Source organism: Chelonia mydas, chromosome 1, assembly GCF_015237465.2.
Source record: "Chelonia mydas isolate rCheMyd1 chromosome 1, rCheMyd1.pri.v2, whole genome shotgun sequence".
Lineage (NCBI taxonomy): Eukaryota > Metazoa > Chordata > Testudines > Cheloniidae > Chelonia > Chelonia mydas.
In genome coordinates, this window is record NC_057849.1 from 115,728,968 (window position 1) to 115,752,539 (window position 23,572).

The 23,572-nt window shown below is 40.7% G+C and overlaps 1 protein-coding gene across 1 annotated transcript; it reads right to left on the bottom strand.

Annotated features, from left to right (window-relative positions):
- Positions 1–1,251: 1,251 nt before the first annotated feature.
- On the bottom strand, positions 1,252–23,374 carry CNOT11 (CCR4-NOT transcription complex subunit 11). Its single transcript, XM_037898115.2, has 7 exons — positions 22,927–23,374; positions 17,459–17,623; positions 11,059–11,211; positions 10,513–10,715; positions 8,676–8,878; positions 2,838–2,934; positions 1,252–1,613 (listed from the first exon to the last, which is right to left on the bottom strand). The coding sequence occupies exons 1-7, from the start codon at positions 23,357–23,359 to the stop codon at positions 1,416–1,418; spliced, it is 1,452 nt and encodes a 483-aa protein (XP_037754043.1). The 5' UTR covers positions 23,360–23,374; the 3' UTR covers positions 1,252–1,415.
- Positions 23,375–23,572: the final 198 nt, after the last annotated feature.

The following is a 23,572-nucleotide window of genomic DNA, read 5'->3' on the forward strand; positions in this document are numbered from 1 at the left end:
TCCACATATCTATTCAAGGGACACCATCATAGGGCCTAATCACATCAGCCACACTATCAGAGGCTCGTTCACCTGCACATCTACCAATGTGATATATGCCATCATGTGCCAGCAATGCCCCTCTGCCATGTACATTGGCCAAACCACAGTCTCTACACAAAAGAATAAATGGACACAAATCAGATGTCAAGAATTATAACATTCAAAAACCAGTTGGAGAACACTTCAATCTCTTTGGTCACTCGATTTCAGACCTAAAAGTCACAATTCTCCAACAACAAAAAACCTTCAAAAACAGACTCAGAGAAACTGCTGAATTGGAATTAATTTGCAAACTGGACACCATTAAATTAGGCTTGAATAAAGACTGGGAGTGGATGGGTTATTACACAAAGTAAAAACTATTTCCCCATACTAATTTTTTCCCTACTGTTACTCACACCTTTGAAATGGGCCATCCTGATTATGACTAAAAAAGGGGTTTTTTTCCCTCCTGCGGATAATAGCCCACCTTAATTGATTAGTCTCGTTACAGTTGGTACGGCAACAACCATTTTTTCATTATCTGTGTATATATCTTCCTACTGTATTTTCCACTGCATGCATCTGATGAAGTGGGTTTTAGCCCACGAAAGCTTATGCCCAAATAAACTGGTTAGTCTCTAAGGTGCCACAAGTACTTTTTTGTTTTGTTTTTTTGCTGATACAAACTAACAGCTACCACTCTGAAATCTATTCTAGGATGCATGCAGTGTAGTTGTAGCCATGTCAGTCTCAGAATATTGAGACAAGAATTGTAGATGGAGTAACCCTTCACAATTACTTTAAAGATTAAAAGGAGTGATTAGCATGTTGCATCTATATTTTCCCTAGAAATGTAATTTTTTTTTTAATCTAAAGCTCTACAGGTACCGTGAATTTATTAAAAAAATTGGCATGATGGAATTTGGAGTGACATCACTCCCTCAATTTCAACTGGCAGTAGCAATTCTAAGCTTGCTAGGCATGATTTGAAACAACTCACTGAACATGTTGGACATTCTCATGTTCTGTCCTTCCCCCTCCAAGCTTATTTTTCTTGGACAGGGGCATCACATAATTCTCCAGTAAAATTTAAGTCCCTTGGAAGTAAGCAATGCTTGCACTTTAGGAGATTCTTCCATTAAGGATTATTGTTCCTCAGGCTTAATAGCCAAGGACAGAAAATATGGTGTGTCCAGTGTCAAAAATCAAAACAAATTCAAGATGGTCTAGTATCAGAAAAGCAATATTTATTGCCTTGCTTTATGCATAAAATGCTATTTATACAGTATTAAACCAAGCAATCCACTGATTTAAGTTTAAAATTTATACACAAAAAAGTAATGATACAGAACATTCAGCTGACCGCTGTTTCGCCAAATTTTGAAAGGGTCTTATTTTGAAGCTTTTGCCTCTGAAGGGTTTTCCCCAGTATCCAGTGTCTTCAGCAATCTGAAAAGGCCAGCTGCTTCTCGTATCCGACTGAACTCAATACAAAATGCCTGCACTTCTATAAACAAGTCCTGTACATTAATAATTTTGTTCCGGATCAAAGATTGGAGAAAGACACAAACGAGACGTACCAGGCGGTTCTGAAACAGAAAAGGTCTGGCTTTAATATCTGAAAATATGCCCAAGCAATTCTGTTAAAGAGTCTGACCCTTTGTACTGGTATTTTGTGACAATTCAACTGGAATTAGTTATATCAATTAACCAACCTTTTCACTTCAGATTTATACAATCTGCATTTAGCCCTTTATTTTTCCCGTCTGCTGCCCTACAATGAAATGTTAAGGATAGGGAGCTGGACATGCTCTTCAGTCCTGCATGAAATTTTTTTTTTTTTTACTGATCATAGGAACTAGGTCCTACCACCGTACACTTACTTTATACGTAGGTGGCATGGCTACCTCTTGGGCAAAAACTTGGATCCGAATACAAGATTTCCACAATAGAGTGACTCAAGAGGATATTAAATATATGTACTGAGCATTAAGGATAACTTAGTCATTACTTTTAGGAAAAAGAACCCATTTTAAGAGTAATGTTTCCTAAAAAATTATTGCAGAATATTTTATCCTCATGCTGGAGGATGTAGAATTTGTGGATTTTTTCAGACTGGGAGGAATTTTAAAAAGCTGGGAGCCATGCCAAACGCAGGGCAAGAAGGTTGGAAATACAGGGTGCTGCCTCACTTTGCTAAGGTTTTGAAATGCCACACATTAGCCCTGAGAGCCATTTTGTTTCCACTTCAAGTGTAATTCTTTTTTGCATAGCGTGTCCTTAGAAACAGAATGCCTTCTGTTTATTTTGGTAACTGTGGGCATTTCCCTTTGCAGTACTGAAAAGTGCAGGAGATTCTGGAGTGTTTCTCTGATGACAAAGCACAGCGCTATGCAGAAATAAACTTAGAAGTGGAAGGATCTGGAAGCTTGAGGACAGGGAGAAGAGCTAAAAATCTAATATGTGGATGGAGAGAAGGGTACCAAGTGAGAAATCTGAGACTCTCTGACACCATATATAGTCCTGAATAATGTAAGGGAAGCACTGTACAATTACTTTTCTACTGAATGCATGAAGTACTCTGCAGAAAATTAAGACTACTACCTGTGCGCCTATAAAAATACTGAAGGAACAACCCCTAGTCAATCATATGCTTATTAAACATCAGAATTTCATTAAAGCGGTATTTTACTTCTTGAAGTCACAATTTGTAAAGAGGGAATATGTGAATTCCCAGTGTAGTCACCTTATTAAATCTCAGTACTGAAGATGCCTCATCTTGACTTTTAACCAAGTCATTCTCAAATACCCACCTGCATGTATTTATCCTTAATCTGTTCACAGGTAGAGATGCAATTGGAGATATAAAGGTGAATAAATTCAGGAGGGAGATCAACTGCTGTAGTAAGCCTGTTAAACATAAAACCAGCTGATTAATGTACAGATAAACTAGCAAGTTAATCATCCATGGTACCATTAAACAATGGACAAGTACAGTTACCCTCATAATTCAAATTTGTATACGATTCATCGACAATCCACTGTAATGTCTAAGGGAGTTGTCAAAAGACCATAACTCCAAACATTTTAGTTATGTCCAATAAGTGTGTTGCACTAGCCGGACACCAACATCAAAAGGCAAATCTATTTTTACATCAAGTGCAATACAGAAATTGGTTTTATTTAATGTTACTCTTTAGATGTCTACGTGCAGGAGGCCTACGTCAAAGGCACCCATGTGATCTTTACTGTCTAATAAGCAGATGCACTTCTTACACCCTACAGAAGCTAGTGATGGGCACTGCTTGCAGAGCAACAGAAACTCTCAAGTTACTTATCTGAGTAGAAAGGAGTACTTGTGGCACCTTAGAGACTAACCAATTTGAGCATAAGCTTTCGTGAGCTACAGCTCACTTCACGAAAGCTTATGCTCAAATAAATTGGTTAGTCTCTAAGGTGCCACAAGTACTCCTTTTCTTTTTGCGAATACAGACTAACACGGCTGTTACTCTGAAACTTATCTGAGTAGATTCGAGCTTATTTGAGTGACAGTTTCATACTGTAGCAAGCATCAAATGCAACTGTGTATATCAGCATCAGAGATCAAGTTCTAGAAGCTGGAACACTTCTTCTAAAGTACACAACTGGAACAGCATTATTTTGTGCTTCAAAAACGTTAGTTTGCCTTAGTTTTTTTCAGGGTTCTAAATTTAGAAATCATGGGAATTAGAACATTATTAATATCTGGATTTCAAAATAAGTTCAAAAGACTTTAAATGACTAAACGTGTTAATCACACTATTGGTGTGAAGAACCAGAAGCGTCTCACCAAAGAGCAAGCTTTTAAAATACGAGAAAGCAAGAGAGCTTGTGCTTTCAGAATATCTTCAGTCAGCCAATACATGTACTATACTAATGGATCATTAAGGTGTACAACTGCCATCTGACTTGTTTGAAGGGGACTTCTAAGTTGTTTTCAAGTTGTATCAATACCCACAAAGTAAGAGAGGTAATACAACTAAGGAATGATCTTACATCACATTTGAAGTACGCCAGTTAGATGCAGTTCTGCAAGATGCTCCAGCTTGCACTAGACTGCTGTGCAACCAGCATGGAACTTTGCTGGATCACAAAGGTTTTGGCTTTTTAATGAAGTGGTTAGGAAGACTGGAGCATGTAGGTCAGTAGGTGTCTTATCATAAGACTTTGCAAGTGTTGTTTATATCCCACAGGACATTTACTTTACCTGATCTCCCTCACCTCAAACTTCCCTTTTGACACTGCCAACCATTTTAAATTTTATGGAAAACTCCTGCCCTGTATCTTTTGTGGGGAGGACCCTGCCTGCATCAGAAGTGATGTGATTTTCACTGTGCGGGGGGGACACCAGAACACCTGTGATCTTCTGTGGTTGTACTAGACAGGAGTGGGAACCATTTACCTACTGCCATTCCTTCCTAAAGCAGAGCAGAGGCCCCAGCAGCTTGACGGCTACTACCTCTAAGTGGGTAGAATTGTCAACTCGGCAGCTTTAGGGAAGGCGTGGTACTTATACTGTGCACCTGAGGACGGATTCATCAACAGTGCAGAAATGGAACCAGGTGTTTAACAACTCCGTGAATAGTATGGAACGCTTCACAAATTTGCGTGAATACTTGAAAGACCAAGAGATGGGGAAGAAGTTCCAACTACTTCTCACTTAGCTTGTAGCCTCTGGGAAACTTTCAGGTTAAATACTTAAAACATTTTACTCAGGAGACTAATGCAGATCAGTGTTAGCAGTTTTTCTTTTTTAAACATCCAGAAAAGTAGTCTGCAGTGCTGAAGTGGGGACAGGAAGGAAGAAAACTACAGGGTTTGGCATAAGGGGAAGAAGAATTAGGCTTCTCATTCAAAAATAGTTGCTTAATGCATGAACATACAAGCAAGCTACATATCACTACAGTAACATTGCATGAAACCCAACTGGTCAATTAGAATAGATCTGGAAGTCAACGTCCAAGCCTATTATAATAAAACTTCTCAGAACATACTTATCTGGCAGTAGTTTGTCCCAACTAAGCAAATTTGAGTGCATCTCTGAGGCCAGAAGCAAAAAAAAATCAGCTGTATTATAGGTGGGGTTGGTAGCACTTCAGAGTAAGGTAGCACTACCCTTCCCATTAAGACCCTGTTTTCAGTTGCTTATAACTTTGCCAAACTTTAATATTTGGGCTGAAATTTTACATGCTGGATGTCTACACCTCAGCTTGATTTTTTTTTAAAACGTTAACCAAAATAATTCAGCCATTTCCAAGAATGAGACAAGGGAAAAATAAGTTTTGCCCATGTTAAAATATTCTGGTGACCTTCTCTCTGATGCACTCCCCTACCCCCATGCTTTGGAACAGGGACTTGAAATTTTGGCAGGGGGTGGCCTTCATGTCAAATACTCAAGAGTCAGAAAATACCTGATTTAAGGTTGCCTGTGCAGGCTTAATTTGGCTCCCTTGTGTGTATGCATTATGATACAGTATTTTTTCCACAAGACCCCTGGTTCATTTAAGGCACAGGAAGGATGATGCTCACTAAGTGAGCAGAGCAGCTGTTCAATATTTTGTTTTATACTCATTGTTCACTATGTGGCCCTTGGGCCTTAAGTCTTATGTACTGCATACTATTCAAACCCTCCTCTGAATGCTCAGCACTTCTGCAAATCAAGTCAGGCACCCAGAAAATGACGAACACACAATTAGTGACCACCTGCGAAGGGTTTGGTTCAAGTGACTTGTGTAGCATCACACAGGAACTCTGGCTGAGGCAGAATACAATTCTCCAACCGCCTTAACCATGAGGTCATCCTTTCTCTTCACTACACACCTTCCAAGTTCTGCAACAAATGAGGCAGGGTTCTAGATAGTCTGTTTCACTACACAACCCTGATTCCAATCCAGAGCAAGTACATCCCGTGCACTGAAGGAGGTGGGGGTCCTGTGGAAAAATTGTACGTGATCATGTAAATAAAGACTATCAATGTACAGGCACAAGGGGGCCCAATTAAAGCTGCACAGACAACTTTTATTCTGGCATTTTCAAACTCTCGAGTGTGACTTTGCAATTTAATGTTTTTTTAAACTAGTTCGTGTGTTGTGTAAATAAAAGCAAAGAAATGCCCCTGCATAACAGTTCTGTTGTACCCATCGTATGCAATGGAGCTTTCGCTCTAGAAGTTTACAGCATCCATAAGCATAGCATTATACAGAGGCATCAAAATCCATTGCTGTCAGCGTCTCTAAGTAGGCTGTTTTAAAAGTAACATGATCTAGCAGAACCTTCTGTTAAAGAATCACTGCACTGACTCCAGATGTAGGACTTTTCCCTCTATAGCAGGTGGCACAGCTCTCCAGCTGACTGAATGAACAAGAACTGTGTGTTTCTTGTTGCTCCTGTTCATTCTGCCTGCTGCAAAACAGTAGAGATAACAGGGGAGGCGTCTGAGGAGAGAGAAAGTGAGAAACAAGGAAACGAGATCATAACTTTACCCTGGCAGAAGCAGTACTTCCTCAGAGTCGCACTAGTAGTAGTTTTGGTATTAAAATGCTCCCAGATTGTATTTCCATAAACTCTAGGCAAAAACGACAATCTCACCCTTCACATGCTCTTGTTGACATCTTCTGATTCTTCTCTTCCACCCCAAAAAAGTCATTCCAGTTAAGATGAGCTGCTGTAAAATCTCTCTATTAGTGCTTCCCCATAGGCCTCAGGAGTATCAGTACAATACTATTCTAAGAGGACTAAAAATGGCATTGAAATCTGTCTCCAATTTCAACATCAAAGGTGATCAATTTACAAGTGAAGTTTTTTCACTACTCCTCTACAAACTTTACATAGCAATGAGCGGCGGGGCTGTTTCATTGTTGTGTAGACTTCTGGGATGGGGATGGAGCCCAACCTCGGAAGTCTACACAGCAATGAAGCAGCCCCACAGCCCCTTTGCTGTGTAGACAGACATACCCTAGGAGAAATTACGTTCTTTATTCCACACACACACGTTAAAAATGGTCAATGAGCGAAATTAACCCCAATGAAAGCAACGGTACCTGATGTAACTGACTGGAATAATTTCGATGCACAATATGAAATAGAATCTGGCTCAGTCTTGCAGGACTAACAGTAAAAACATGAACATTTACCACTTGTGTCAGGTACAGAGTACACCAATGGAACGGATTTCTTAAATAAGCTAGTGCCATTTCTACAGTCTATTTTGGAAAACAATAGTAACTAATACTATTTCTGAATCTAATCATTGCAAGACCCCAGAAGTGCACTATTCTGTCATTTTGTGCATCCCTGCAGCAGATAAGTATGGCAATATTAAAACGTTTAAGGCTTATTGATTAGCAAATCTTGAAATGTTAAAGATAGATTTTTTTTTTTTAAGGATACATTGTCACTTTCTCATATGAGTGCTGTTATTCATAGAACTAGCTGCTCTCTAATAAGGATGCTTTTGTATAGTAGACGGTGGTTATTAGGCAAAAACATGCAAAAACTCAGTTTAAAGGTTTGTGGTGATCAGATAAATTTTCATAAAGCTGTGAAGACTGAAAAAAGCTTATTCCTACTAAAAGTGTTCTCTTGATGTACACAGATGATATACAAAGAAATTTTACATATAAATAATTGTCAAGTTCAACATGAAAATGAGAGAAGCCACAACCATTCAAACTAAATACATTCACTGTCACGTGATTTGATTTACAACAGCACAGAAGAGTTGATTTTCTTTAGAAATATAAATGTAGAAAAGTAAGAAACTTCTAGTTAAGCATAACATTCTACTGAGATTGCCATTAACCCAATATAACTACACTTTTCTATTAAGAGGTGGGATATCAATGTGAATTTCAAATAAGAAGCAAGATTTCAAGATTTGCCCTATTTCATTTGCAGAACAAAATGGTGGACACAACACTCATATCACAGAGGCAAAACCACTACGACGCACAGCCTTGTTTTAAGATATATTGCAAAATTATTTCTATGAATACTCCTACTGAAATGAACCGTGCCTCTCATGTTAGTGGCATTTCATGCAGAAGTGTTTATTACTTTGTTTGAATTAATTAGCAATATTACACCTTTCATTGAATAAACCCTTAAAAGGGATGAAACTAACTTGACATACAGGCAGTTTTGAATGATAGTGTTCAGAATTCTTTTGGCAAGAGGACAGGTAATTCAAAGCTGCTTCACTGCATTTTAGTGAGTCTGCTTATATAGTATAAATTGGTATATTTAGTCAGATGAGTTCAGCACTTTTCCAGCCAATGATCATGTCCTATGGTAAAAGAGCATAGAGGAGTCTTCTCTTCCCCCTTCTTGCTTTAATATGTCTGATTTGTGCACCATCTTTTTCAGGCCAAAACCTATTTCAATGAAATTTGACAGCTATTTCCTAAACTCCTGGTAACTTTGGTACCCTTTAGGGGCATAGTGGAACAAGCTACTTTTCAAATCTGACTATACCACTATGCATAAAGCCACAATCAGTAAAACTCATCAGGTACTCCCTGTGAAACATTATGCTTTCATTTTTTTTAAAAACAGCACTGATCAGAGCACTCCAGTGAGATAAGTTTAGCTTTAAGATGACAAGGAACACTTACCGATTTACAACTTCCATTGAATGTAAAGACATGTCCATGTTGACCAGGACAGAAAAATACTCTGTTATCTGACTGGACTGCATTAGCTTAAGCAACATTTCTATAGCAACTAAAGGATTATTTTCCACCAGGTCAGGCAGTTTGGCAGGAGTGAGGCCAATGTGGTAAACAAGCTTGGGGTCCTTTTCTAATTCTCCAAGAAGCTATAAAAAAAAACAACATCTTAAATTTGAATTAAACTGTACATGGTTGATCACACAAGGTGAACTAGAAACCTAGCCTGGATTTTATTATGACTTAGTTTAATAAAATATTCTGCCTTGTGCAGAAATTCCAGTGATATGAAGAACGACTCCAAGTTTCCTGTAATCGTCAACAGGTTATGCATTTTTTACAAAAATGATGTAGCCTGCAAAACAAAAGCAATAATCCATCTATATTATACAAAAGGAGAATAATTCTAGCCACTTGGATTTAAGTATTTCTTCTTATACATATTTTGTTTTCTTCTAATATTTCAGTTTCTGCCCCAGGGCAACTGCACAGAAAAGCCTTTAAAAGAAGCTAGGGTTTGAAGCTCATGGCAGTTAGTAGCCTTGTATGTTGTGGAAAAAATTAAACCCACATAATCCAAGTTTCATTTTTGTCTCTTGCTCTAGCTCTTTCATTGAACCGGAAAATACATTGTTTAACTGACCTCACCAACAACTTTGATAAGTTATCTTAGACAGAAAGAGATAGTTGTTCTAGAACATCTCTCTCCTTATACAGTACAATGATAAGACTAAGACCCATTGAAGTCAGTAGTAACACTCCGACTAACTTCAGCCAGACAAGATTAGGCCCTTAGCATTTCTAAATAAACATCTTATTGAAAGCCTCTGCCAAACCTGAAACAACATTACTGCAACAAGGTTATCCTAGCAGGGAAATACTGTTGCTAGTTACTAGTCATATTTTCCATTTCTTCAGCTAATGTCTATCTGCTGTTTCTACACACGCTGCCAAGTTTTAAAAAATGCTTTCCTCATCTGACCATACACAAACCAAGACTCTGGAATTTTGGTATTGAGACAAGACAACTCAAACAATATTGAGATTTCCTAAATTTGGAGACAGTTTTAAACAAGTCCACTCCTTGGCAGGACAAATCTTCAAACTTCTGGAGTGCCCACAGACAGATTAGTGCTCTACACAGGAGTTTAGAGAGTTTAAATCTTGTAGTGACACTTCCATCTTAGCACCTCGGGCTACTGTTTGTTTTGAGTCCAATCATTCTGTTTCACTGGGTCTGCTATGTGACTATTTTAATTTTATGTAATATAAATAGGCGTGGAAGGATTAGATTTTTTTATCATCTGTATATGTTGATTTCACCATATATACAACAATGCAAAATATTTCCATCAATGATAACTGAAATGTTCAGATAGGCCAACTTAGAACAATGCTGCTTGAGAACTTAAGAGTTTGATTTAAGGATATTTACTTTGTATATTTTGACATGTGATGTTGACGATTTGTGTTTTAATGGTTATGAAGCTTTAACTTTTTGAATCTCAAAATCTACTGTCATTAAATAATTACTGTCTGACCCCAAATGTTCACAAATATAGGAAATTATAAATTGATAAAAAATTTTAAAATGCTTAAATAAACAAATATTGATATTATCCACTGAAATTATTTAAAAAAATTGAATTCTGCCAACCCTAAATATAATGAGTTGAGTACTATTTAAGTCATTTAATTTGACCCTAGTTTTCTAAAATGTATGAAATGCAAGAACGTGCATAAGAAAGATTAGAAGGGAGGGCAGCTAGCACATAGTACCCACCTGTGTTTGCTGGGGAGAGGACAAAGGACTTTTGAAAGCCTTAGCCATGATGCGTTTGATCTCCACTCCAGTGCTGTTTTTAACACACATTGACTTATCCCACTGAATTGCATGATCTGGCTCTATTGGGTTTAGCCAAGCCAGCTCATCCTCACAAATATGGAGTGGAGGCGGTGGCCGGATAAACTCTGGTCGAAAGTGACCTGAAAGACAATGTTGTGAAGATTTCTTTCACAGGAAAAGTAAAGAGGTGAAGTCCTTTTCGTATTACTCAATGAAAAATCATTTTACATTTAGAAGGCTGTTATACTGTATATTTAATATAAGGTTGACAATAGCAATACCTCTCTCCCTCCCACAACTATAATACTTTTCAATGTACAATCAGATTAATTTGTTTTTACTGGAGTTTCGTACTATGACGTATGAGCTTGGTCACATACAATCCAATCTACAGAAAAGTAGCTCAACACATCATTTATATCACTCCTTAAGTAATTGTGCCAAAGACTACAGAAACTTAAGAGTAAACAAAGACGCACATACTTTCTATAGGTGGTTTTGGTCCACTCACTAAAGCTTCAGTGATCTGTGAGGCAACAGAGCTGTCAAAACCAGAATTTGAGGAATCTGGGTCAGGATCGCTGAGAATGCTGGGGAAGCTAGCTTTGCTCTGTGTTGGCAACTCAGACTGACGCTCTGAAAAAAAGTTCAGCCCATGATATTAAAGCATACAACCAAAATACAGATGTCAGGAATACTAAAAGTAGCAGGAGACAATCTGAGCTTTAGAACAGCACTGGCTTAAAGAGACAGTGTTAACATGAAATCTAGTTCAGGTTTGTAAACGGTGGGCCATGGAGCATTTGCTGGTGGTGTGCAAAGAGTTGGTTGGTCGGTCACATGGTGTTGGCTCTCCTTCTTTCCACTTCCTAAAACTGCATTAGATAGCTAAAAATACTAACACTTTCCCAGTATTACTTTTCCATGTAAACAGCAATTGTTGTATTTGTCACAGGGATTTACATAATTGCAAATGGGAGCAAGGCAGTGATTGACTGGGAATGGGTGAGAACATAAGCTATCTGTGAGAATCCTCTGGGACAGTGGTTCTCAAGTGGGGGGCCAAGAGCTGTTTCAGGAGGCCACGCCCTCTGAGGCAGGAGCCCCGGCACCCTAGGATTACCATATGTCCGGTTTTCCCCAGGCATAGCCTCTTTTGATTCTCCACTGTCTGTCTGAGCAGATTTTTCAAATCAGAGGCTATATCCGGGCTTTTGCAGAGCCTCACTGGTTCCTTCCCTTGTAGCTGATGGGACAGGATCTGGCAGCTGCGAGGGACCAAACAGCTTCACAATGCAGCATGTCAGCCTCACGCTGCCAGATCCTGAACCCTTTCTCTAGGGAGCTGCTCCAGTTGGGGCTGTATTTTGCAACAGATGAGCTAATCCCGTGCTGCAAGGCTGGTGGGAAGGGCAGAAAGAGGACGGGCTGTGGCTGTTTCCAGGGAGGAGCTATGTGCAGCTGCTGGAGGTGAGAGACAGGCTGCACCAAGTGCCCAGGAAGCATGGAAGGGGAGTGCAGAGGTCAGGGTAGAAGGGGCACAGGAGGGTTAGGGGACTCCTCCTTCCTGCTCCCCCTCTGCCTCCGCCCTCTGGCAGTGCCTTCTTTTGGGGAACCTGAAACATGATAACCCTAAATGGGGCCAAAGCCCCAAGCCCCGGTGCCCCGCAGGGCCCTGAAGTTTTTAATAGTATGTTGGGGGGAAGGGGAGGGTTCAGAAAGACGGTTGAGAACCCCTGCTCTAGGATGTGACCTAGCCTATGGAAAGAGTTAGAACCCCAGATCTAGTCAGTTTCAAAAAATGAGTTTGGAGTCGTTTTTCATGCACTATTCTTGCCAGACTTGTCCCCCTGCCAATTGTGTTTTTACAGTCACATTTCTCTCTCCCTCCCCCAGCTTTCCCCACTGTTGTGTGAAGACCCACACAAACAGACATTCAGACTCTACAATAATGGGGGCCATAAGAAAATCTAAATCAGAGGTAAAAGATTTTTCGATGTGGACTGTGTTTTTAGTGATGTTGCACAGACTAACTACCTTCCCCCATCTGTTGTCACAACATCCCAGGAGCAACTATAGCAATTGATTACATTGAAAAAATATACATTAGGAGTCTAATATAAATTAAAATTTTATGCATCTGGAAGTGAGCCAGCAGCATGGGACATCCAGCACTATCTGGACTACAGTTGTAAGCAAGAATTGTTCAGAGGTGGACAATGCCCCTAAAAAGGCCAAATTATACAGCATAGAAAACAAATTACACAGTAATACTACTAAATCCAGTAGATATTCTTTGTTACTGCAAAGCTGGTTACAGAGAAAGGAAAATAGGTTTTAAACTTATAGATACATTCTGAGAAACCATAACATGGCTTCTGTCATAGGAGCACTCAAACAAGTTGAGGATTTGGGAGTAGCTGACCCTTTATTCCTAATCCTAAATTTCAGGCTCCAACTTTTATGACCTCTGTAGTACTGTGAAAAAGGATGTCTTTACTTTCTGTCACCCTGATCAGTTCATTTTAAAATAGGTCAACCTTACTTCACAAAAGTCAGTAGCTGACTAACAGATGCCAGCCCCACAGCATTGCTAACAGACTTCATCTGCAAGGGGAAGTCTAAGTATGTGCTTATATCTAGTCATTCAGGGAGTTTTCATCCTTTTGTAGGCATTTTTTACATAGCATGCTCCTTAATAGATTCAGCCTCTAATAATTTGAAGCTTGAAATCTTGGTCTCATAACTAATACAGCTCTTGTTTTGTGCCCAGCAGTCACTGAAGAAAGATACCATACTGAAATGAAACTATTGCTTCATTTTCTGTGTAACTGAGCTTGTATACTGCCTCTACCTACACCGAAGCTATTTATACTTTCCCCTTTATTTAGAACCTGGTGAGCTAGTACTCAGAGCTTTTCTCTGCAGAAATGTTCTTCATGCTAGATATGGCCCCCTAATTATCTAGTGTTCAAAATTTTAACTGAACCCCTTCCCAAAAATAGACTCAATGTCAGATAACAGAACTCTCTTCCACAGATAACGGTAGCCTGCGGAGTCCAAAGGCTTTTTTTCTAAGTATATTTCCTATGGCTGGCAAGGGAGCAAGCATGAACCTTTGCCATCAAAGCAAAGGAATAAGCAGAAGTTATTAAGTTTGCAAAGTACCTGGTGGTTTTCTGTTTTATTTTATCTGAATATTGACTCACTGAACTAATTTGGTAGGATATTTTTCCTTCAAGGATATGTATGATATACTTGAATACTTCTTTACCAGTTTCCCAAGAAAAGATATTTGATTGCAAAAAATAAAAATCCAATTTCACCAATGTTCAGAATGCTTCTACTGGTTTATAAACTATTTAGAACTTCAGTATACAATCCTAAGAACAATTTTTTTTGGAATATTCTTGACCAATTCCTGCACATTACAAGTAATCCAACAGGCTAAATGTCACATCTAAAAGATGAGTAGATATCATTTCAGTTTGGTGGCACTGTGGTGTTCATCTTAAGGTCATAGCTGGTCAACAGTTGATAGTAAATTGTAGGTTTGATTTGGACCCCAGTATTCCCAGACAATAAAGTACCATCGGATATTATGAGATCTACAACAGGTTTAGGCCCCAGTCCTGCAATTCAGTGTGCACATGAAGTCTCTTGGGCTTGCAAGGAGTCTCCAATGAACTCAGTGAAGCTCCATGTGGTCACTGCAGTCTGCCCACAAGCAGAAGGTTACAGGATCAGGCCAGATCAATTCTTGGGGATTAGGGAAAGCAAAAGCTGTATTTAAAGCAGAATCCTTAATAAAAGAGCTAAAGATTAATTTGTTTATGGGAAGAGCATAAGCTCCTTAACCCAAGCCACCTAAAGTAAAAAAGCTATTCAAAGGCAAGCAGTTGTTGGAGATCTCTATTGTGGTGCTACATTTTTCCTCTTCTGTAAATTGCAGGAAGCTTCCTTTGATTCCTAACGGAAGATGCTGAAACGTATTGGAAAAAGCAGCTTTGACTACAAGCCAATTACCCTTAACCAACGTAGTCTTCTGTCAGGCTAACCGTATCGAATAAAGGCAGTATTTTGCCAGAAAACTTCCTTTTCCCACCAGCATCAGAAAATGACGTTTTTGGCAGATAATGATCCAAACAGGCAGAAGTACAAATAAAGAAACAGAAGCAAATTTTGCAAAAACATTCTGCAAATCAGCAGGTTGAAGAGAAGTTAATACTGATCAAACGAAAAAATCTAAACAAAGTCCTTAGGAAACTGTATTTCTGCCCTTTAAAAAAAGCAATTACAGCTGCAAGTCAAATTGTTCACATTTAAATTCTGATTGTTACTTAGGATATTACTCAGAGAAGATCAGATATTAAAGGACAGGATACACCAGTTGTCTTTCCCATATGTAATTTAACATTCAGGATAGTTATCCTGGCAGAATGCTTTAAAATTTTTTGAATAGCAGTAAATCTTTGTGAGGTACATTCTAGAACAAGGTCCAAACTTGTCCCTAAAATGAATCCAGGGATATTCTGAATAGGAGAACACCTTTACAAAAGCCATCAAGATTTACAACTCTTACATGACAAGCTCGGCTAGGAAAGAGGGACAAATATAAACAAAGTTCTCAATAGCTTTTAAGTTTAAGCATTTTTGTTTCACTCTTTTTATACTTTATGGACTACTCAGTTAACTTCTTTTCTACATCTTTGATTACTGGGAAATATATGGACTTGAAACAAGTTATTTTATAAATGGAGAAGCCAGTCAAAAAGGTGATTCTGAGGTGTCAAGACAGCAAGAGCAGTTGCCTTCCTATGAGGCACATAGACAATGGCAGGCATTTATTCAAAGAAACAAATCTTGTCTCTCTCACCAACAGAAATTGGTTCAATAAAAGATATTACCTCAGCCACACTGTCTCTGTTATGAACATGTCAGATCAGAGATAGCCTAAGGTCTCTATGTAGTCAAGTTAGTTATGTATGTGATTTATTGTATAATTTTGTTGTATCCACTACATACAGAATAAGCATTGCACATTCAGCTACTTATTTTTAAAAGCAACCAATATCAATGAATTTGTTCCATTTTCAAAAATACTACTGGCTTTGTATTTTGAAGACAGGACAAACCAAAATGCATGGAACCTCCAGCAAAAACAGTCAAATTTAGTAATTTGGGGTTCTTAATTTGACACCATTCAAAAGGGACCTGATTTTCAGAGGGCAGGTACACAGCTCTTGTCAAAAATCAGACCCCTTCAATGCATTGTAATTTGGGCACCCAAAGTGTCAAGTCATTTTTGAAAGTTTAAGTCAAAGAATACAGCATTCACAAAAATGCTCAGAAAAATTCAAAGAGGGAGACACAGGACTAAGGCAGGAAAACTCAGGCAACAGGTTGAATATCACACTAATATTTGTCTAATTATCCCAAGATTAGGTATTAAAAACTTAGGTCACAGGATCATAGAATATCAGGGTTGGAAGGGACCTCAGGAAGTCATCTAGTCCAACCCCCTGCTCAAAGCAGGACAGATCCCCAATTAAATCATCCCAGCCAGGGCTTTGTCAAGCCTGACCTTAAAAACTTCTAAGGAAGGAGATTCCACCACCTCCCTAGGTAACGCATTCCAGTGTTTCACCACCCTCTTAGTAAAAAAGTTTTTCCTAATATCCAACCTAAATCTCCCCCACTGCAACTTGAGACCATTACTCCTTGTTCTGTCATCTGCTACCACCGAGAACAGTCTAGAGCCATCCTCTTTGGAACCCCCTTTCAGGTAGCTGAAAGCAGCTATCAAATCCCCCCTCATTCTTCTCTTCCGTAGACTAAACATCCCCAGTTCCCTCAGCCTCTCCTCATAAGTCATGTGTTCCAGTCCCCTAATCACTTTGTTGCCCTCCGCTGGACTCTTTCCAATTTTTCCACATCCTTCTTGTAGTGTGGGGCCCAAAACTAGACACAGTACTCCAGATGAGGCCTCACCAGTGTCGAATAGAGGGGAACGATCACGTCCCTCGATCTGCTGGCAATGCCCCTACTTATACAGCCCAAAATGCCATTGGCCTTCTTGGCAACAAGGGCACACTGTTGACTCATATCCAGCTTCTCGTCCACTGTAACCCCTAGGTCCTTTTCTGCAGAACTGCTGCCTAGCCATTCAGTCCCTAGTCTCAAACAATGGTTATCACATCCTTATAAGACCATACTTGGATTTTTCGTGCTCCAAACTGGCCCCATTTACTATATCCATCTTTCCTACTGTTTCAATCAGTAGCTCCAAAAGTGACCTACTAAAAGAGATGACTCACAACCACCACCCTTTTCTCTCTTTCTCCTGCCAAGTGGTCCAAAAGAATCACTTTTACTAGATACAGCCAGCCAAATTAGCCACCTTCCCAATCTGGAGGCAATACAGGAAGTAACAAAAACCTGAATCATCTCAGATTTATAAAAACTACCAAAAATTCAGTTATAACACCTGGTCTTGCCAAAAGAGATAACTGAAGAAAGAGGTGTAATGGCTGCCTAATAATAAGTTATCCTGTGTTTCTGAATTGGAAACACTGCACAGGATACAAGGGAATAAAATTTAAGCATGAAAACAGCCACCAGAACAAAAGACATGTTTCAGATGTAAAGCCTATTCCTATATTGTAAAAAAAGTGTCTTCACAGCCTCAAAGAAGAAAATTCCATGTATAAAACTTGCTTTTTAAGCCAAATATAAGGCAGTTAAAAATGCCCTGTGCTTGAAGTTTCTATAGCCTAGAATTATAGCTCAACTCATTTTACACTTAAAAAGAAATATCTCGCTTTCACTATTATCTCAAGGAAAAGCTGTCAGGATATACCTAAAATGGTTTGTTATTTCTTACCTGCTAGTGCTAGCTGAAGTCCACTTATATCCACTGACTGGGCCACATTTCCTATATCCATTAAGGCAATCTGTCGAGGAGTCTTCTTGAAGAGTTCTCTAGGAGGAGCCAACATCAGTTGGGAAAGGAAGAATTTTTCTGGTGGAGTTATGGGAGGTAAGAAACCTGAGAAAAACAATTTTCCTCACTTGTTACACAGTGGCAATCAATACTTTTCACTTTCTACTGTGAAGGAGCGATGTTTGCTAAACAAACTATGGCACAAATATTAAAATGTATGAATTAGGCTGACACTAAGAATATTCAGTTGTGTTAATATTTTAAATTAAATCCACGCCTCTGCCTATGTAGCATTTAAATATGAGCAATACAGAATAATTTTGCTTAAACTGTCTAATGCAGTGTTTCCCAAACTTGGGACGCCGCTTGTTCAGGGAAAGCCCCTGGCAGGCCAGGCCGGTTTGTTTACCTGCCGCGTCCGCAGGTTCGGCCGGTCACAGCTCCCACTGGCCACGGTTCACCGCCGCAGGCCAATGGGGACTGCGGGAAGCGGCAACGTCCGAGGGACATACAGGCTGCCGCTTCCCGCAGACGCCATTGGCCTGCAGCGGCAAACCGCAGCCAGTGGGAGCCGCAATCGGCCGAACCTGCGGACAAGGCAGGTAAACAAACCAGCCCGGCTCGCCAGGGGCTTTCCCTGAACAAGCGGCGTCCCAAGTTTGGGAAACACTGGTCTAATGAACTAAACCCAGTCAAGGTTTCTTTGGTTTTAACTATTAAATCATTTTAGACTTATTTCAACAGCCCTATATCTCCATTTTTGGGTTGAAGGCTAGGTCACAGCATACCATAAGGGCTAATGAAGCCATCTAAAATTAGTTTAATTATTACAATTAAAAAAACCTAGTTCTTCAGCTGTTACCAATGTTTGGTCATCCATGTTAGTAAAACGTAAGCCCTTATATTGCAATTGCATCTATGAGACCCACGCAGTCATATCAAGCTCTGTTACACTTTGGGGAATAGTTTGAATTTGGGTGCTCCAGAAATGAAAGGCAATTTGATTAAAACTAGGCAAATACAAGGAAAGCTGAACCCTTCTGTAGAGAGCATTGAATACAAACAGGCCATCAGGGAAGGAACAGAAGAGAAAAATGTGGCAGAAGTAGTAAAGAGCTCCCAACCCTTCCCCACACAACTTTTTAAATTTGGTTTTGAACGTCAAGCAGTCTTGATGCATCATTTTGTTTTCTAATTTAGACCAATGATCAATTCTTAACAAATAACAAGCACATTGCTAGTCACAGCCATAATAGTCATTGTAGTTTGTGGTGAACAAGTTGCTATTAACACTACAAATTATTCAAAGTGAAAAACTTTCAGAATCCAGTTTACCTGTCACTATTTATAGTTTGATTTTCATTTCAAAGCCAAGAAATACAAATCACATCAGTTTCTCTTTCAGGTTCTTAATGCTGCTGAGTTTGGGCATCACACACTGCAGGGAATGTTTGTTTCAAAACAGCTTTGTTAAAATTATGGAAACATATTAGTCTTGAATGTTTATAAACAAAGTTTTATGGAACTTTATTTTTGGGCCAAGTAAAACTGACAGTATCCCTTTAAGACTGAACAGAACTTGCCTGTTTTCAGAACTTTATAGCTATCAAAAGTGTTAAATAAGATCTCCATTTGTTGTTAAAGCAGAATTTATAATACTCTAAGTGCTGAATTTTGTACTTTAGCCATTTTAGTTTTCAATGTAAATAAAATTTAAACTTGGCACATCCATACACCTTAGTAAGCACTATAGTAACTTTAATAGAATTTAAAATTTGCACTTTTCAAATGAAGTTATAAATACTCGAGACTCATTTTGCAGCATGTTATAAATACCTCTCACTGAAATATATACCAAAGGACAATATTTCAAGTAGTCACATCAAAGATAATCGTTCTAATAGCCACCAGTGAATCCACAGAATTTTACTTTCAGCTGAGGGGAAGCTTGGATTTGAAAATCATTTGGATTTAAATTAGTGGCATACAGCCAGTTTATATACTTTCTAGAGCAGTGCTTGTAAAGTTCAACACCCTTTATCCCACATTTTAAACCATGACCAACAGAGCTTGGAGAATACTGAAAAAAAAGTTTGCTTTAATATTTAAATTTGACTGTGCTGCTTTCAATAAATATTCTCGAAAATATTAATGAAGTGAACGTTCTGCTGAAAAAGCAAGTTTTAAACTATTAAAACTCAGAAAGAATCCAGAATTCATTTGTATTAGTTCCAGAAATCAGAGGCTAAAAATAACTCATCCAATCAGAGATGAAACATTTTACATGTGACCAATGGGTACAAATGGCTCAGGTTTTGAACACTTAAACAACGAGCTGTTTGCAAACAAGCTATAATCCAACATCTAAAGTTACTTGGCCAAAAAAAGAAAAAAAAATCCTGCTTGTTTTTACATCAAAACAGAAGTTCCTTGTATTTTTATTTTCTAAAAAGCTTGACTGGGTGCTCCCTCAGCTCCCAAATGCAGGAAAGTGGGGTGGAGCACTGAATCATAGAGGTTTTTGAGGTCAGGCTTGACAAAGCCCTGCCTGGGATGATTTAGCTGGGGACTGGTCCTGCTTTGAGCAGGGGGTTGGACTCACTAGATGACCTCCTGAGGTCCCTTCCAACCCTGATATTCTATGATCTTTCACAAAAGAACTTTTTTGTTCTTTCCAGTCTTTGTCTGGAACATAAGGTGTTTTTTATGATGTGATTAAATTAGGATTTAATCAACTAAAACTGCCCCTCCAAATTCCCTTTCCTTGAGTTCCTCTGGTTTCAGCACCTTGTGATGATATTAATCCCTCCAGTTCTTCAAAGCAGAAAAGCAAACCCTGATAATTCTCATGTCCAATGTTTATTTTTAAGTGATTCAGGCCTTCTTTAATTATCATAAAACAGCAAACAGCCCCCCCTCCTTTCCTTTGTAAGGGCAATTTCAAAGACAAAATTTTTAAAAGCACCTCTCAACAGGAGTCATCCATTACTCAGCACACATCACTCTGATTCCCAGTTTGGGGGGCACTAGATTAAAGAAGGGAGGTTTAACTGTTACCGTGCCCCTCAAAAATAAATATCTGGAGAAGAGGGTCCCCTTTTGGCTCCGGATCACACAGAGAGGGCCCTATTCCAGGGATTTATTTGTACTGGGAACAGAGGGGACAGGAAAACCTCACTTCTTGCAAATTCCCCCCTACACAAACAGTGAGACATCTCTTACATGGCTTCAAACAACCAATAGCTCTCCAGTGTTGGGGAATGGAGTTAAGCATGCCTGTCTCTCTTCAGTTTCAGAGTAGCAGCCATGTTAGTCTGTATCCGCAAAAAGAAAAGGAGTACTGGTGGCACCTTAGAGACTAACAAATTTATTTGAGCATAAGCTTTCGTGAGCTACAGTTCACTTCATCGGATGCATGCAGTGGAAAATACAGTGGGGAGATTTTATACGCACAGAGAACATGAAACAATGGGTGTTACCATACACACTGTAATGAGAGTGATCAGGTAAGATGAGCTATTTCATCCAAACCACACCACATGATCCATTGTCTACAGCCAAGCTCTACGATACAACCACATTGGCTCCAACCCCTCAGACAGAGACAAACACCTACAAGATCTCTATCAAGCATTCTTACAACTACAATACCCACTGCTGAAGTGAAGAAACAGATTGATAGAGCCAGAAGAGTACCCAGCAGTGACCTATTACAGGACAGGCCCAACAAAGAAAATAACAGAACACCACTAGCCAACACCTTCAGCCCCCAACTAAAACCTCTCCAGCGCATCATCAAGGATCTACAACCTATCCTGAAGGACGATCCCTCACTCTCACAGATCTTGGGAGACAGGCCAGTCCTTGCTTATAGACAACCCCCCAACCTGAAGAAATACTCACCAGCAACCGCACCCCACATAACAAAAACACTAACCCAGGAACCTATCCTTGCAACAAAGCCCACTGCCAACTGTGTCCACATATCTATTCAGGGGACACCATCATAGTGTGGCTGTTTGTGATTAGGCCCTATTAGAGGCTCGTTCACCTGCACATCTACCAATGTGATATATGCCATTATGTGCCAGCGATGCCCCTCTGCCATGTACACTGGCCAAACCAGACAGTCTCTACGTAAAAGAATAAATGGACACAAATCAGACATCAAGAATTATAACATTCATAAACCAGTCGGAGAACACTTCAACCTCTCTGGTCACTTGATTACAGACCTAAAAGTCGCAATATTACAACAAAAAAACTTCAAAACAGACTTCAACGAGAGACTGCTGAATTGGAATTAATTTGCAAACTGGACACCCTTACATTAGGCTTGAATAGAGACTGGGAGTGGATGGGTCATTACACAAAGTAAAACTATTTCCCCATGTTTATTCCCGCTCCACGCCCCCACTGTTCCTCAGATGTTCTTGTCAACTGCTGGAAATGGCCCACCTTGATTATCACTACAAAAGGTTTTTTTTCTCTCCTGCTGGTAATAGCTTACCTTACCTGATCACTATCATTACAGTGTGTATAGTAACACCCTTGTTTCATGTTCTCTGTTTATATAAAATCTCCTCACTGTATTTTCCACTGCATGCATCCGATGAAGTGAGCTGTAGCTCACGAAAGCTTATGCTCAGATAAATTTGTTAGTCTCTAAGGTGCCAAAAGTCCTCCTTTTCTCTTCAGTTTATCTGCTATGTACATTAGTTACTTTACCCCTCCAAAATCAGAAGGATTCTGGCTAATTTATCTTCATGCACAGCTTCTCGGTTTTCATGGCTTTAATCTAATGCCCCCAAAAATTAAGAGCCAGAGCGATGTGCAGTGCCGTTTGAATGGAGTGGTGCATGACCGCTGTTGAGATGTGCTTTTAAACATGTTTTCTGAACTGCACTGCAAAGGAAAAGGGTGCGTGGTGTTTTATAACGTAGAAAGAAAGCCTGAAAGGCTTATTTTAAAGTGTTTGACCTGAGAATAATCCGGGTTTCTTTTGCTGCTTGCTAGAGGGCAGTTTAGATGAGTGAAGAACTAAGGGGACAAGTACTGAAACCAGAGGCAACAGACCGTTCTTTGATGAACAACGATGTAACTTAACCTCCTGAAAAACTTTTGTGAAAAATACACACGCGGCCGAGGGAGGGGGCTGGGGCAGGCTCCGGTCCCGTGGACACAAACCGAAACACCACTCCGCGCGGGGCCTCCTTCCAGCCCCTGCCTGTCTCCCCCGAAAGACTCCGGCCCGATCTCTGCTGAGCGGCCGCAGCCCGGGAGCCACCTCAGCGGCGCGGCCCCCTCACCCACCACACCCCGCGGAGACCGGGCCTCGCAGCGACGCGACGGCCGCCGAGAAGCGGAGCCGGTTGCTCAGCGGAAACCCCCGCGCCCCGGGCCGGTACCTGAGAGCGGCGGCCGCTCGGCCTCGTCGCCGCGCTCGGGCGCGGGGTTGAGCAGGTGGGCGAAGATGGCGGCGAAGGGGTTGGCGGCCAGCGGCTCGGTGCGGTACATCTCCCAGAGCAGGTAGAGCGCGGTGAGGCGCTGCGGCGGGCTGGGCAGCAGGTCGGGCTGCTGCAGCAGCAGCACCAACACCGAGCCCAGGCGGAAGTGCTCGGCCTTGCCGAAGTAGTGGTGGAAAGCGCTGGACAGGCCCTCGAAGGTGCTGCCGCCCGCCTCCTCCGAGACGATGCTCAGCAGGCTCGAGAGCTCCTTGGGCGACAGGCTCATCCTGCCCGCCGGGGCCGCCGCGCCGCCCGCCTCCCCGCCGGCGCCGGGGGCCCCCGCCTCCGCTCCCACCAGAGTGCAGGGCGCCGGGCTCCCCCCGCCCCCGGGCATCCAGCTCCCCGCGCGAGCGCGCGTGCACACCCCGGCGGGCCGGCTCCGCACCGCCTCCCCCCCACCCCGCCGAGCTCGTCGGGCTGCTGCTGCCGTAAAGCTGCGCGCCGGCTCCGGTACGGCGGTTTTACGACACTGGCGGCCAACGGACCATAGGACTGTTGCCGTTGGAGGGAGATATCGCGGCAGGGGATTGGCCGGCGGCTGCCCCAA